This window comes from Rana temporaria, chromosome 4, assembly GCF_905171775.1.
Source record: "Rana temporaria chromosome 4, aRanTem1.1, whole genome shotgun sequence".
Lineage (NCBI taxonomy): Eukaryota > Metazoa > Chordata > Amphibia > Anura > Ranidae > Rana > Rana temporaria.
Window position 1 is genome coordinate 391,589,319 of NC_053492.1, and position 15,674 is coordinate 391,604,992.

General features: G+C 37.8%; 1 protein-coding gene across 8 annotated transcripts in view; it reads left to right on the forward strand.

Annotated features, from left to right (window-relative positions):
* BCL11A (BAF chromatin remodeling complex subunit BCL11A) overlaps positions 1-15,674 on the forward strand; it is a 180,930-nt gene that overhangs the window by 1,316 nt on the left and 163,940 nt on the right. For 3 of the 8 annotated variants that reach the window (XM_040351133.1, XM_040351132.1, XM_040351130.1), the window contains exons 1-2: positions 3,501-4,213; positions 9,035-9,364. In XM_040351133.1, the coding sequence (XP_040207067.1) occupies positions 4,159-4,213; positions 9,035-9,364 (385 nt within the window). In that variant the 5' untranslated portion in view covers positions 3,501-4,158. Of the gene's footprint in view, positions 1-3,371; positions 3,463-3,500; positions 4,282-6,399; positions 8,936-9,034; positions 9,365-15,674 lie in introns of those variants that run through there. The other 5 variants (XM_040351137.1, XM_040351138.1, XM_040351134.1 and 2 more) reach the window with 5 other exon arrangements.

The window sequence follows — 15,674 nt, forward strand, 5'->3', positions numbered from 1 at the left end:
AAAATACAGAGTGATTTAAAGAAGGGCAACAGCAGTTCTGAATACAGCACTTGACATCTTATTGTATTGGCGTGTTTTAGTTACAGGTTTTTTTCTGCTTTAAGTTGCACTGGACAAGGCAAGTCTTTGGACTTCTTTTCATTCCTTCTGAGCACTTGTGTTTCTCTGACCACCGCCTGGCTTTACCAGTCACCTTAAACCAGTTGAACTCTGCCCTCGTTTCTTGTGGCCTTCCAGCTATAGAATCTTATGTCCTCCCTGCTTCATTGTCTGCACATACCTATCTCTCCTTCCTGAACAACCCCTCCTCCTCGTACTTAACTCCTTCTACTCCGACACAACATTTTCACTCCTATAGTGTGCCTAATGGCATGCATGCATCTTCAATCTATCTATCTATCTATCTATCTATCTATCTATCTATCTATCTATCTATCTATCTATCTATCTATCTATCTATCTATGTATCTATCTATCTATCTATCTATCTATCTATATATATATCTACTCCTCCTACTTAACTACTTATACTTTGCCACAACCTTTTCAGGTTTAAATTATTTTTAAAGTCATCTATCTATCTATCTATCTATCTATCTATCTATCTATCTATCTATCTATCTATCTATCTATCTATCTATCTATATATCTATTCTAAAATCCCCCCTCCCCTTCTTCTACTTAACTCCTTCTACTCCAAATCAACATTTTCACTCCTATAATGTGCCTAATTATTATTATTATTATTATACAGGATTTATATAGCGCCAACAGTTTACGCAGCGCTTTACAACATCAGGGAAGACATTATAGTTACAATACAATTTAATACAGGAATGATCAGAGGGCCCTGCTCGTTAGAGCTTACAATCTAGAAATGGCATGCATTCATTTTCTATCTATCTATCTATCTATCTATCTATCTATCTATCTATCTATCTATCTATCTATCTATCTATCTATCTATCTATCTATCCTGAACTTCCCCTCCTCCGCCTACTTAACTACTTATACTTTGCCACAACCTTTTCAGGTTTAAATTTTTCTTAAAGTCCTCTATCTATCTATCTATCTATCTATCTATCTATCTATCTATCTATCTATCTATCTATCTATCTATCTGTCTGTCTGTCTGTCTGTCTATCTGTCTGTCTGTCTGTCTGTCTGTCTGTCTGTCTGTCTGTCTATCTATCTATCCTAAACACCCCCCTCCCCCTACTTAACTCCTTCTACTCCGACGCACCATTTTCACTCCTAATGTGTCTAATGGCATGTATTCATCTTCTATCTATCTATCTATCTATCTATCTATCTATCTATCTATCTATCTATCTATCTATCTATCTATCTATCTATCTATCTATCTATCTATCTATCTATCTATCTATTTATCTATTAATCTATTCTAAAATCCCCCCTCCCCTTCTTTTACTTAACTCCTTCTACTCCAAATCAACATTTTTACTCCTATAATGTGCCTAATGGCATTCATTCATTTTCTATCTATCTATCTATCTATCTATCTATCTATCTATCTATCTATCTATCTATCTATCTATCTATCTATCTATCTATCTATCCTAAACAACCCCCCCTCCCCCTACTTAACTCCTTCCTACTCCGACGCAACATTTTCACTCCTAATGTGTCTAATGGCATGTATTCATCTTCTATCTATCTATCTATCTATCTATCTATCTATCTATCTATCTATCTATCTATCTATCTATCTATCTATCTATCTATCTATCTATCTATCCTGAACACCCCCTCCTCTTCCTGCTTAACTCTTACTTTGACACAATATTTTCACTCCTAAAATGTGCCTAATGGCATGCACTCATCTTCATCAGTCATCTATCTATCTATCTATCTATCTATCTATCTATCTATCTATCTATCTATCTATCTATCTATCTATCTATTCTAAACACCCTCCCTCCCCTCCTCCTACTTAACTCCTTCTACTCCAACACAACATTCTCACTCCTAAAATGTGTCTAATGGCATGCATTCATCTATCTATCTATCTATCTATCTATCTATCTATCTATCTATCTATCTATCTATCTATCTATCTATCTATCTATCTATCTATCTATTCTAAACACCCTCCCTCCCCTCCTCCTACTTAACTCCTTCTACTCCAACACAACATTCTCACTCCTAAAATGTGTCTAATGGCATGCATTCATCTATCTATCTATCTATCTATCTATCTATCTATCTATCTATCTATCTATCTATCTATCTATCTATCTATCTATCTATCTATCTATCTATCTATCTATCTATCTATCCTGAACACCCCCTTCTCCTCTCCTACTTATCTACTTTGCTGCAACCTTTCCAGTTTTAAAATATTTCCTAAAGTCACGCATCTTTTGATCTATCTATCTAGCCACATCATTTGGGTATTTTGGTTCTAAAATGTTTCCTATTTCATGCATTCATATTTTTCCTATCACTTTATCTATCCAAGATTGATCAACCTATCAATCCACTTACTTTTGTCTAGTCTATATATGTATATAATACACACACCTAAAATATATATATATATATATATATATATATATATATATATATATATATATATATATATATATATATATATATATATATATATATATATAGTACAGTATGTGTCTGTATGTGTATATAATATATATTTTTTAATACAGTATATACATAGATATGACTATCTCTCTCTCTCTTTCTCTTTCTCTCTCTCTCTCTCTCTCTATAGATAGATTACATGTTTTATATGTATGAATGTAAGGGTTTATAACTATATCAATAGATCTCTCTCTCTCTATATATATGTGTGTATATATTATGTTTTATATGTATGAATGTAAGGGTTTATAACTATATCAATAGATCTCTCTCTCTCTCTCTCTCTCTCTCTCTCTCTCTCTCTCTCTCTCTCTCTCTCTCTCTCTCTCTCTCTCTCTATATATATATATATATATATATATATATATCTTTATATTACATGTATTATATGTATGAGTGTATGGGTTTATAAATATTAAATAGTAAACATTTGGTGGAATAACGGCGCAATCAACATTCTGTAACACAGATATAAGTAGATTGCATTGCTTATTCTAATTTGCATCATAGATAACATAAGGCACAACACATAATTGTGACAGATAATAACATTTTAAAGTGTTGTTTTATCCCCCTCCTTTCCCAGAGTAAGTTTTTATTTATTTTTTTAATTCAACTTCCTAACCCCTCCCTCTTGTTTAACTTCTATTTATCTGTCATTTTTCCCATCTGGAAAACTTTTTTGTTTTATGCTCCTGTAGGTAGCACATAGTTGTATGTGTGTGTCCCCCCCCCCCCCTCTTTCCTGTTCATCATCGACCTGAGCAGCCTTTCCTAGTCCAGCATCATCTTGTGTGTCACCTTTCTTGTGTGCTGATTCCCCGTGTCCCTTGCACGCAGCCTGTGAGTGTTTGTTTGGATCTCCCAGGGTTGGACGTATAGAGTGTGTTTATGTGATAGAGGCTGTGATCTCTTTCCTCTGTGCTATCTCCACAGCAGGATCAGATTCCAGCTCAACATTGTGCTTCTTTATTTTTTTTTTCTTTCAATAAGCAGCAGCTTGTGTCTAGCCCCATCTCTCTCTCTCTCCTCACCCTCCCCCTTGTACTGTGAGTGCCCTCATTCCCACCCCCTCTCCTTCCGATCACTGTCCATTGGCTTGCCCGGGTCTGGTTTTCCTGTCCAGCCCCTTATGAGTGTCCATTGGTGTTGCCGTCCCTCCTCCTCTTCTCTCCCCCTGGCCCTGCCCATGTTTTGTATGTCTCTGTCCATCCAGCTCCTGACGTTCAAGTTTGCAGGGACGTCACGTCCGCACTTGAACTTGCAGCTCAGGGGGGCTTTTGCCATTTTTTTCATTTCTCTCCTTCTCTATCTCTCTCTCTTCTTTTTTTTTTCACCCCCCTCCAAAAAGAGAAAAAAAAAAAAAAAAGGCATGACGGCTGTCCCACAATTCATCTTCCCCGCACCATCTTTGTATTATTTCTAATTTATTTTGGATGTCAAAGGCATTTGATGAAGGTATTTTCTCTGGAGTCTCCTTCTCTCTAACCCTGCTCTCCCGATGTGAACCGAGCTCTCACAAGCCACCCACCAACCAACATGTCTCGCCGCAAGCAAGGCAAGCCCCAGCACTTAAGCAAACGGGAATACTCACGTAAGTACCTTGCTTAATCCGTGCTTTACCTGCAGGCGGACGTAGCTTCACAGATGTTTTGTGCAAAGGTGAGAAAGGGAGGAAAAAAAAAAAGTAATTTCATCTTCACTTAATAGCTTTCACTTTCTTCTAGTTTGTAGAGATCAGATACTTTTTATTCTTTTTTTTTTTTTTTTTTAAGAAATTGTGGGAATAAAATGCCTTGAGGAATCCACACTGGACATTTGACAGGGATCGTGCAGCCATGAACTCAAGCTTGCATGCCGGATGAACCTAAATGCACCAAAGGAGGCACAGCGCTGTCCTTTGAAAGGCAAACTCTTCTTTATCATTGAAGTTTGAACGCTGCAACCTTTAGGTGCAAGGTTTAGCAAAGGGATCAGGGCTTTGTGGTTTTGCATAAGGGAAGGCGAGCTGAGGGTCTGTGTCTGCTCCCTGCGTTGCTTCTGTCCTGCTGTAGCGAGCTTGCTCCATGGAGCCCTGTGAGAGCAAGGCACACAGTGTGTGTGAGTGTGTGTGTGCTGCATGGGGAGATCTGATGTTTCCAGGCAAGCAACCCTTTTCAAAGAAATCTCTCCCCAAACTCTTCTTTCAAAACTTCTCCTCGTTTGCAGCTGGCAGAGGAAATCCCTTCCGCTCCCCTCTCTCTCGCTTTCTCTCTCTCTCTCTCTTTTACTATTTTTTGGAAGATTTTCAAAAAAGTGGAAGTGGATTTTGATTGGGAAAAATCCTCGTGTCTGAATGTTTACAAGCACCGCGTGTGCAGAGCTTCTTGCCAACAACTGAGACAGGAAAAGCAAAATAATCTCCAGAAAAAAAAAAAAAAAAAAGTCAGCAGAGAGGGAGAGAGAGAGAGAGAGGAAAAAAAAATGATCAGAAGAGGCAGATCTTCTGTCGAAGGAATCAAATTGACTGTTGAGTTGTAATCTACAAAACATTAAAAAAAATAAAGCGCGGAGGGCATTCTGTAGGAAATTATCAATGTTATTTTTTCCGAAAGGAGCCGTAGTAGTTTTCCCTCATCTCGGAAACAATGAGTGAATTGTCAGCAGCTTGTAAACTTGCTATGTAAAATTACCATGCGTATGATCTCTGTCAACCCTGCTTAAACCATCTACATGTATGTATTCTTAATGGCGTCCGCATTTTTCTAAACAACCCTGGAATGTCTAGAGGCGAGCACTGGGGATTTTTGAATTTATTTTCCTTTTTTTTCATTCCAGGTGTTTTGATGTCCACCTGACAGGTCTCACCTTCCCCCCCCAAGCTCATTGCAGCTCATTCCAATTTCCAGATATTGATCAGTATGATAGGAAATTGTGTTTTTCATCATAAATAAATAGTGGCTCATTTTCTCAGTAGATTTACCTTGGGTTGATGACCTTCTAACGTACCAACAGAAAGAGCAGCAAAGTTACAATGTAACAAATAACCACATATGACCCTATAGCATTTTTTTCCCTATGGGACTTTCGAGGAGGTTCGCTTAACGATTCATTCTCACATCAGGCTAAGGCTTAAGTTTAAGCTTAGATCTAAGATTAGACGTAGGGTTAGAATTTCTCCATTGTCTGTTATTTTTTGCTCTTGTTGACTGCTTTAATGTTTATTTCTGGTATTGCTCACCCCCCCTCCCCATTGCCAAGGGAGCTCCGGGGGACTTGATCGACAACATGAGGTTTCACTTAAGACATGCTTTGTGATACCAGACCTGACCGCTAGGGAGCAGAGAGAGATCAGGAAACATGTACAAACTTGAACCTGACCAGTTCAACACATATTCCTACATTTTCATAATTTGTTTTTCTTCATGGTGGGGGGGGGGGAATGGGAAGCACATTTTTCCTCCTTCTCATTTCTTTGTCCATATCCACAATTTATGTTGCTTTATGTAAATGAGGCAATACGGACCATGAATTAAACTACCTTGGAAAAAAAAATGCGCCCATTGCTCCTTCACACTCTGGCTGCCGGTCATGCTTTTTAACCATATATACATATGTTAACGTACAAGACATTCTCTTGATCCTCTTAAAGGAAATATTTGAGGTTTTGAAAAATAAGAATGCGGAAAGTGGAAACATTTGGCTTCTAGAAACTAGATGACGTTTTTACGCAATACATTACATTTTTTAATTCATTCCGTTTTTAAGAGGCTAAAAAAAACATTCCTCCAGCTAACATTTTATATCCTGTTTTATTTCTAAAGAAGTAGTCTGTTTATTTTTCGAGTTGAGTTTTGACATTCCGCATTCTAGACATTTGTTTTTTCTTTAAGTTTACATTGTTCTGTTCTCTATTAACTCCGATGAAGGGAAGCAAGAAGTCTTGTGTAAGAGAGGGGGGAGGGGAGGGAAACAGGTTTTTCCTAAAACAGAGAGGTTCCTTGTTGACTGTCTGACATGTTTGCCTTTCATCCACGTGTTTGGACAGAGAGAGGAAGAGGGAGGGATAGAGCCCTCTGTTCAAGCTCCCATTGTGCCATTATTATTTGCAAAGTTCACATCAAAAACGATGGCTGTCCGACCCGAGATCTTTATTATTTATAGCAAATCCCAGACTAGTCCGGGCACAGGATAACATTATTATTGTGTTAAGCTGTTCCCTGCTTTGCACTTCCAACCGTCAATGAGAAAGTGCAAGTATTTTCTTCCAGGGAGAATAGGAACAACACTCCAGAATACGATTAATTACAAAAGTTCAGAAACTCAAACTCACCCTACTGACTCGCCAGGTTTATGTTTTACTACCAAAGTCCAGCATCCGTGTGAAATCGAACACAGGTTTCATGTCCATACACCTTTTTTTACACGTGTTTAGTGTGGCTGAGCTGTCACCCATAGACTCCACTGAATCTCATTTTAATAATAATGACAACACTTGATAATGAAATCATTTTCCTGCATTATTTCTATACATCAGTTGCCAAATATATGTGTTGAACGCCATGTAGATTTTCCTTATTTATCAGGATGTATTCCCACCTAATTAGATATAATTTACGTCGAGTGCGCCGGAAATGTTAAGGTTATGGATTTTATATCTGTACATCTGATCATCTTGTTATTTTCAAGAACTTTGCCTCCTATAAAATTAATTAGGTGAAATGTGGAGGAGTAATCAGCTACCTCCGAATAACCACTTCATTTCCTGGTTTTGATTGTAAATCAAGCTGGTGACAGCACTCAGTAGACTTTTGCCTATTTTATGCTCCTGTCTTTTTAACTATTCCTGAGCCTCATTAACATGACTACATCTTCGATGATTTGACAGTCCAGAATGCCACTGAATTTCAGTTTATTTTTATACCTGATATTGATTTTATTTTAATCCATTGCAAGACTTAGCAGATTCAGTGTTTGAAATGACACGTGAGCCATTCATTAACTTAACTCTATAGTCTACCTAATTGTGAAATTAATTCATCTCTGCTTGTCAGTAAAATTCATGAGCTTTATTGCTGATATGCATCCCTTCATTACCGCATGGAATTAAGTGATCATACTTGAATAAGACCTCAAGAAAGAGATGATTGTGGTCAAATGGAACCCCTATACAGTTACGGGTAATGTAAAGGTCTGTACTCCTAAAGGCAAAAACTTCTGAGATGGAAGGACTTTGTCCTAGTTGAGGCTCATGTCTAGTTAGGTATCACTTTCGTCTTTCATGTTGCTCAACTGGGAGCTACTCCAGATCTCCCCCTTTAATATTCACTCTGCGTGGGGCTGAAATAAATTTAACCTGAGTTCAGTAGATTTTTGCACTTTACCGAGATCTGTTCCAATAGTCTGCCACCAAATTAAAATCTATTTTTTGATTCTCTGTGGCTTTAAGTTCATTAAAATGTGAAATTGGCAGTCTTCTTAAGAAGGTCAGAGTGATTAACTGTTTGATAGTTATGTTGGGCACCCTGATATTTTCAAAATGGGTTTTCTTTGTGCTTTAATTGACATTGTGGTGTCACCATTGTCTTCATGTGACAAATTGCAGGGCACCTTTTTTCTTTCATTTTTTATTTTTTTGGCTTGTTAGGATTTTCATTTATTTGCAAAGGGAAATATTGTCACTAAGCTGCTTTCTAAGAACGACAGGGCACTGACACTGTCAATAGGGTTTCTTTGGAGGCATTATTTTAGCCATCTTATAAAACGACTTGGAAGTCCATGCAGACAATCTGTCAAGTTTGACAGCTCTAGAATAGGTATTTCAAGTTTAAGGAATAGAGTCCTATCAGCTGTTATGAAATGTGGCATTCACTTGACCACACTGACTTCTACATGATGGTGAAACATGAGTGTAAACACGTTTGGAATATATTTTAGGAGCTTCTCTGGCCACGTTGAAAATAAATTGATAACTGCTGCACTTGTATCGATCACTTTGGAGGATGCATCTTCAGCTGATTTTTGCTGAAGCCAGTATTTCCCCCTTGCTTTATTCTGATTCATATACAGGAACATGTCAGCTTCTTTTTTCTCCTCATTCCGATGACAGCTGCAAACAGCGTTTTATGCTAGGGCAGTGTAAACACCAATGGTTAAATCGTTTTTCAAGCATCATTTACATAGGTATTTGTTCAATATACATTTACAAGCTTTAACAATATCATCATCTCATCACGCTCATAACAACGGGAGCAAGTTCTGGTGAAACCCTGACATTTTTCCAGGTTACGTTGGGTCCATCAGTCTGTTAAAGAGATTGATATCTGTAGAGTTTGTAGTAAGTAGTAGTAAGTAGCATGGGTTGCATTATAATTTCCCCCTATTTTCTCTTTCTCAAGAGAGCTGATATTTTTTTCTTTTGTTTTCCATCCTGCAGCCGAACCTGTCGAAGCCATTTTAACAGACGACGAACCCGACAACAGCACATTGGGAACTGGAGAAGGGGATCATGACCTTCTTACCTGTGGTCAGTGTCAGATGAACTTCCCATTGGGGGACATTCTTATTTTTATTGAGCACAAACGGAAACAATGCAATGGCAGCCTTTGCTTAGAGAAGGCTGTGGATAAGCCGCCCTCGCCTTCGCCAAGTGAACTGAAGAAAGCGTCCAATCCTGTGGAGGTTGGCATCCAGGTCACTCCGGAGGATGACGACTGTTTGTCAACGTCATCTCGAGGAATTTGTCCAAAACAGGAAAATGCAGCAGGTAAATCCAATAAGTGGAACATTACTGTATGTTTCTCTTGGTACCTTGAAAAACATGACCTTTCCTGCGAAAAAGTTTCAGTTGACCACTCTGTGTGATGTCCTTGCAATAGGTGCTCACAATGTCATCTATGACAATGTCTTTCTAAATTGACAAAAGTATTAAGATGACTTCTCATTCATAGGCTCCACAAACAGTTTCAGGCCTCGTACACACGACCGAGTTTCTCGGCAAAAACCAGCAAGCAACTTGCTGGGAGATATTTTTTTGACGAGGAAACCGGTCGTGTGTACATTTTCGTCGAGGAAACTGTCGAGAACCTCGACGAGCCAAAAAGAGAGCATGTTCTCTATTTCCTTGACGGGAATGAAGAAAAGAGTTTCTCGACAGCCTAACAAGGAACTCGATGAGCAAAACGATGTGTTTCGCCCATCGAGTTCCTCGGTCGTGTGTACGAGGCTTTACTGTTCTAAGAAACTGTATTATTAAATTTAAAACTGTGACTTTTTTAAGAGTCATATGTAAGGTGATCAAACGGCAGCCATAGCATAGGAAGTAACTCGTAGCAACCAATCAAGTTTCATGTTTGCAGCTATCAGCAACAATGCAAGATGATTGGTTATTATGGCTTACTGCACTTTACACATTGCTATTTGCCTAATTTAGTAAGCTTGCATTTATTTTTACTTTGTAGCACATCCCTATCTAAAGGCATTTTAATGTAAAATATTAACTTTCTAAAAATGTATTTTGCAAAGCGTCAGAATTCTTTAAACCCAGTAGAAAAACAGAGTACATCTAAAGTAGGTGCTGCAAGGGTTAAAACATGTTTCAGCTAGCCTTGGATCCATAGTGGCTGTCAGCATGCAGACTGTAATTAAACACAGCCCCATGGCATAGTGACACCCTGACCTTGACTTTAAGATGCCATTTTCGACTGGCCAGACCAGAGTAAAGAGGGCAGTTGCTGAAGCGCACAGACATGCTTATTCGAAAAGTTTAAGGGCATGTTGGAAATTTCAAAAGGTTGGTTTGACAGGAAAGGCCGCTCTCTGCAGCCTGTCTCTTCAGCCAAATGATAAATGCCTCTCTGTGCTTTCCCATACCTCTGATGTGGCTTTGACAGATGTATCTTTATTTTCTTTGTGGCTTACGCAACCACATTTCTTCAGTATGAGCCAAGCACTGATTTTTTTTTTATTTATTTGTTGTATTAGAAAATAGATATTGAAAACCTATAGCTTTAAAATACATTAACAAGGAATCCATTAGTTTAGTTGTCGTTCTTTATGAACTTATAACAAGACTCTAAAACCTGATGAAGTTTTCAGCGTTGCGGAAATGATATTATAAAACTGCTGTAGTCCTGGAATTGCCGTTTCAACTCTAGACAAACCTCATTCCCAAGAATAGGTCACAAGTGTATTACTCTTTATGAGATCCCCTCTCTTTTGTATCTGTTGTTTTAACCTTTTAGACACAGACAATGAAATGTGAATTGACTCTGCAGCCTAGGAATTGTGTGAGAAAGAGCACTGGGTAGTGTATTTAGTATCAGGTCAATGTGTGTGAAAATCAAACAGTTACATCTTAATGTAGCTCTCTCCCCACTGCAAGATGGATGGTGTTGTGAACTACAGGAGTGTCTGGCACATACTACCAGCTCCTGTTCCGCAGGGGAGACAAGCACACTCTTCTTGGGTGGCAGAATTATGTGGAATTGAACCATCCTTTGGGGTTCTTGTTCATGCGTAATGAGAAGAACCACGCATTTTCGAATGTTTTTGAGTTTTGTTGATCTTCTGGACCAATCAAAAGTATTATACTTGCTGTATGTTATAGCTAGAACTTTTTATCACTGGTTGCTCTGTATTGTTTTAAAAACCTCATATGATGGGGGAGATGGCAAACTTGGCATTGCAGTTTAAGGTTTTGTTCTTTACCCTCAATGTCAGATTAGGTGTATGATGAGTCTGTAGACTAGAATATCCAGCAAACTTATGAAATCATCCTAGATTCATTCTCGGTGCCTGATTTCAGGTATGAAGCTAGCCTTGAGCCAGCAGATCCAACTGGCTGACCAGATTATTTAAACAGCAGGATCTTTTTAAACTTTGGCCATATAAAATTGCAGCTAAATCTTGAAGATCTTTTTGCTTTAGTTGAGAATCTTTAAGGCACACAAGAGGCTTTAATACTGATTTTTAATGCCCCCCCTACACTAATGCATGTGCTACCGAACTATCATTCCTAAAGGATCAGTGTCTGATTGTAGCTGATCGGATATTTGGTTTTGATTCCCGTACACATACAGTGCTTATTGACAGATTTGGTCTTACATATATTAGGCTGGCCATACATTATACAACTTTACCAAAACTATATAATATGAGGTCAAACCTAAACACTTTCAGTTTATATGCAATCAGGCAGGCCCTTGCACTACCTAGTTGAACGTAAATCTAAAGGAAATTGAACAATAAAATTGTATAATGTATGGCCAGCTTTAGTCTCCCAACGTACTTGTACATTGTACCTTAGCAAGAAAATGTATGACTGTATAGCCTTGTGCTATCTACAAAAATGACATTAAACCAGTTCTGTATTTGCAAGTCATTCAGTGTAAACAACTGCAGGTCATTTGGGATGAAACAGATCTCTAGCTGTATGTGACAAAAGAGTGCAGGTAGTGCTTGTAATGTGCACAGATCTATTTCACACTATGTGCGAAAAGCACTGGTTTGCTGCTTTTGGTGTGTGTGGGGTTAAGCTTCTTTCCTCTCCTGAAGGCCAAGTTTCCAGTGACCATTTCCAATTGCTGTCTTTCATTGAAGGGACCTGCAGCAAAAGAGCAGCTCATGATTAATGAAGCCAGAGCTTGGTGGAAGGGATCTGTAGCCTTTAGAGATCCAAAGTCATTCTAAATGACCAAATATGGAGTAACGCTAGAGTGATGTAACATCGTATTTACATATCGGAGAGCTCTGTTTAAAAGACAAAACACAGTATCTGTCAAGAAGGAATTAAAAGCAGACTGCTTGCCATTGTCCCAAACAGGTCACTCAATTGATAAATTCCACATGCTGGGTTTGATGCTACTGTACCAAATACATGTCTTCAGTTGGATCTGTTTTTACAGTTTGTGTCAGTTTTCTTCTATTGCTATAAGGATATAGCAACTTTTAAAAATAATGTAATCCTAACTGCATTTTTCTTAAGGTTTCTTAATTTATGGCCTTTGATCCATTAATAGTTTTAATCCAGAGATTTTGATCCATTTAAAAATACAGCTAAGTTCCTTCAGGGATTATTTCAAAAGTCTTCTAACAAGCAAATTGCGAACGCACGGTAGTTCAGTAAATGGTGTTCTGTGTAATCTCTACACTAAGTTGAAATGGATCTAAGGATTGTTCTATCAGGTGTAAAATTCAATCTCTGCAGAACACATCCTTCTGCATTTACAAATACTGCCAAAAATGGTATTCTTGATAGGTCTATTGTTTAGATATAAAGATATAAAGATATAAAATTTGATTTTTGTGGTTAAATTAGACTAGTAGCAAGACCTATAATTTGGAGTTTTATTTACTCACAAGAATACTATTATTTTTTCATTTTTTTAGTACTGAAATGTATATGTAAAAATAACACTAGTGGGTCACCTACTAAAAGTCAAGAGTTCCACTTCATCCCACTAAACAGTTCAAGTCAAGATCCAGTATGGTATGGGGTTAAAACTAACAAAAAACATAAACACAACGTGATTATGTGCTTCAGCTGTGTTTAAGGTCAGCTGGCATAGATGGGCACTCAAGTTGTAGCCCACCAACTCCAGGCAACTAAAAGTACTAGCATGCCCAGCATTCTGTATTTCCTGTGACACCTACAGGTTGTGCAAGTCTTATGTACAGATATGTTTTTAAAGAGAATAAAAAAAAAATAAGATATACCTTTTTATCGATCACACAACGTTGTATTTGATAAGGCCATACAAAGTGGCTAAAGCCAAAGTGAGCAATCAGAATGTAGTTTCCAGTTGTTTTAGAGGTGTGACTGACTACTGACCCTCTTCCTGACTGTTTGTCTTGGCTACGGCACCCTATTTTTTGCATTATGCTATTAAATACGCCTTGTTATGCCTTCAGCTACTTACTGTTCTTTTGTGATTCAAAATAAGAACCAGGAATATATTTGGATATCTTTACCTTGGGGTTGACATAGCATCAAAGTCATCAAGTGGTGACATTTTAGAACAGAGAGCTTCTGGTTCTTGAGTCGTTACCCACTTGTGTAGAGCATGGAATCACCATGGGGCTCAAATACCAATGGAGTAAATTTTACTCCAACCTGTGTACGCTAGATGTACTCAATTAGGTTCAGGGGAATTTAAAACATTGTACTTCCCATAATCTTAGTATTTGAAGTGAGCAGTCAGTGTATAAATGACTCATGTAGTACATCAAGCTGTTTACTATACCTATCTGTATCCTGTGTCTTAGATAAGTATCCACAATATAAATTATCACTCATACCTTAACCTAAATACAACTCCATATCTGCAAATAATGCAATTGATTGGAGCATCACTTATGAACTGGAGGGGTTACGTACAGAATGATAACTAGATATCCTAACTGTACAAAGCAGGACACAGGACTTGTATTCTTAGACCATGGGTTAAATGCAGCTACCTTCAAGTGATTTGAGACTGGCAATATAAAGTATCACCCATACCAAAACTTAAACCAAGTTCCATATCTGCAAATTACACAGTTGATTTGAGCATTACTTGTGAACTATAGGGGTTAAGTAGAGAGTGATAACTAAATTTTCCATCTTGCGCTCTCGCGTGTGCCCTGTATTTGTATGTAAGTGGAGCCAGAGAAAAGATTGTTTCCAGTTGCCTGTGACTTGAGTGAGGTTGGGCAAATCTTCTGCCACCCGTTGCTTTGATGAGAAATCTGTCTGTGTATGGCCAACCATTGTTTATTAGTTTCATGCTTAGCCAGACAATTAGATCTTCGCTAGATGGACCTTTGTGACATTTTGTGTTTTTCTATATTCTTTAGATGAATACCATAGCGTGCAATCTGAAAAGCTGCAATCAGCTCCTTGCTTTGTTTAAACAGACAGGTACTACCCATGTAGTAGTAGCAAGGCATCATTATCTTTTTACTAGTTGTCAAGAAAGGCACATTTTCCAGATCTCTGTTATCACACACATGCTGCTTCGTTGGCAGAACTTTCCTTATAACCGGGAGTAAAACAACACATTTTTACAAGATCACTTAGAGATGTATATATACAGACATGAATATTCTTTACGCCAAATCAGTTCAAACAGCTTTCACTTATACAATTGTTTCTGATCTATACACTTTAAAAATGACAGAATGCAGCCCTCTGTTTTTGGCATGCTGCCAAAAATACTACATTTATCTCAAAAAAGGAAAGAAAAAAAAAGACCTCCCTACATCTATGGCTTGAATTGATTTAATTAACATGCGGTCATTATAGAGGCCCTGCTGCATTGTAAATATAACATAGAATGTCTTCAAAATACATAGGAAATCACAAACGTATTCCTTGCAGCTTAGGAACTGTGTTCCTAAACGGGGGACATGATGTTAGCTGCCTACACTGGAAAGATTTACAATCACTTTGAGAGGGCTGAAGATGTTGCTGGCTTTCCCAGCACTGATTGGGTTAATTATCGTACCACATTGGTAGCAGTAATAAAAACATATAGACTGTTTATCTGAACGCAATATTGCATAGTTAACCATATTATTTAATAAGGCCAAGTGCAAGTGTTGGAAAGCATAGCAGTCAATTACAAATAATCTTCCATTATGCTGACTGCTGTAATCTGGTTGCTATGGGTAACTGCACACGTATTTATAATTAGACTTGTATGTGTTATGTCTCTGTAATAGTGTGCACATTCTTTAAATACTGATAAATCGTTAATTTGAAAGCCTGTAAAAGGCACTGAAGAGGATAATGATGGCTGCGTAACTGTGAAAGTTTGTCTTTGAAATACAAAAGAAAAAGGTGTCCTTCCTATTAATTTGTGATATGGAGAGATTCAGTGACATTTGGTTAAGGTGTGAAATTCTAAATACAGAATACAGAATAGAATTGTTTCGACTCAAACTTTTTTTTTGTTTTTTTTTTATCTACGTATTAGTGCTGCCTAGCTTGCCCATAATTGTAGGGTAGGGGTGTAGAAAGCATTGCTAAGCTCTCACATTACAGTTATCATTTATCTATGGGCACTTTTAATCTAAAGCTACAATGCTGTGCTGTG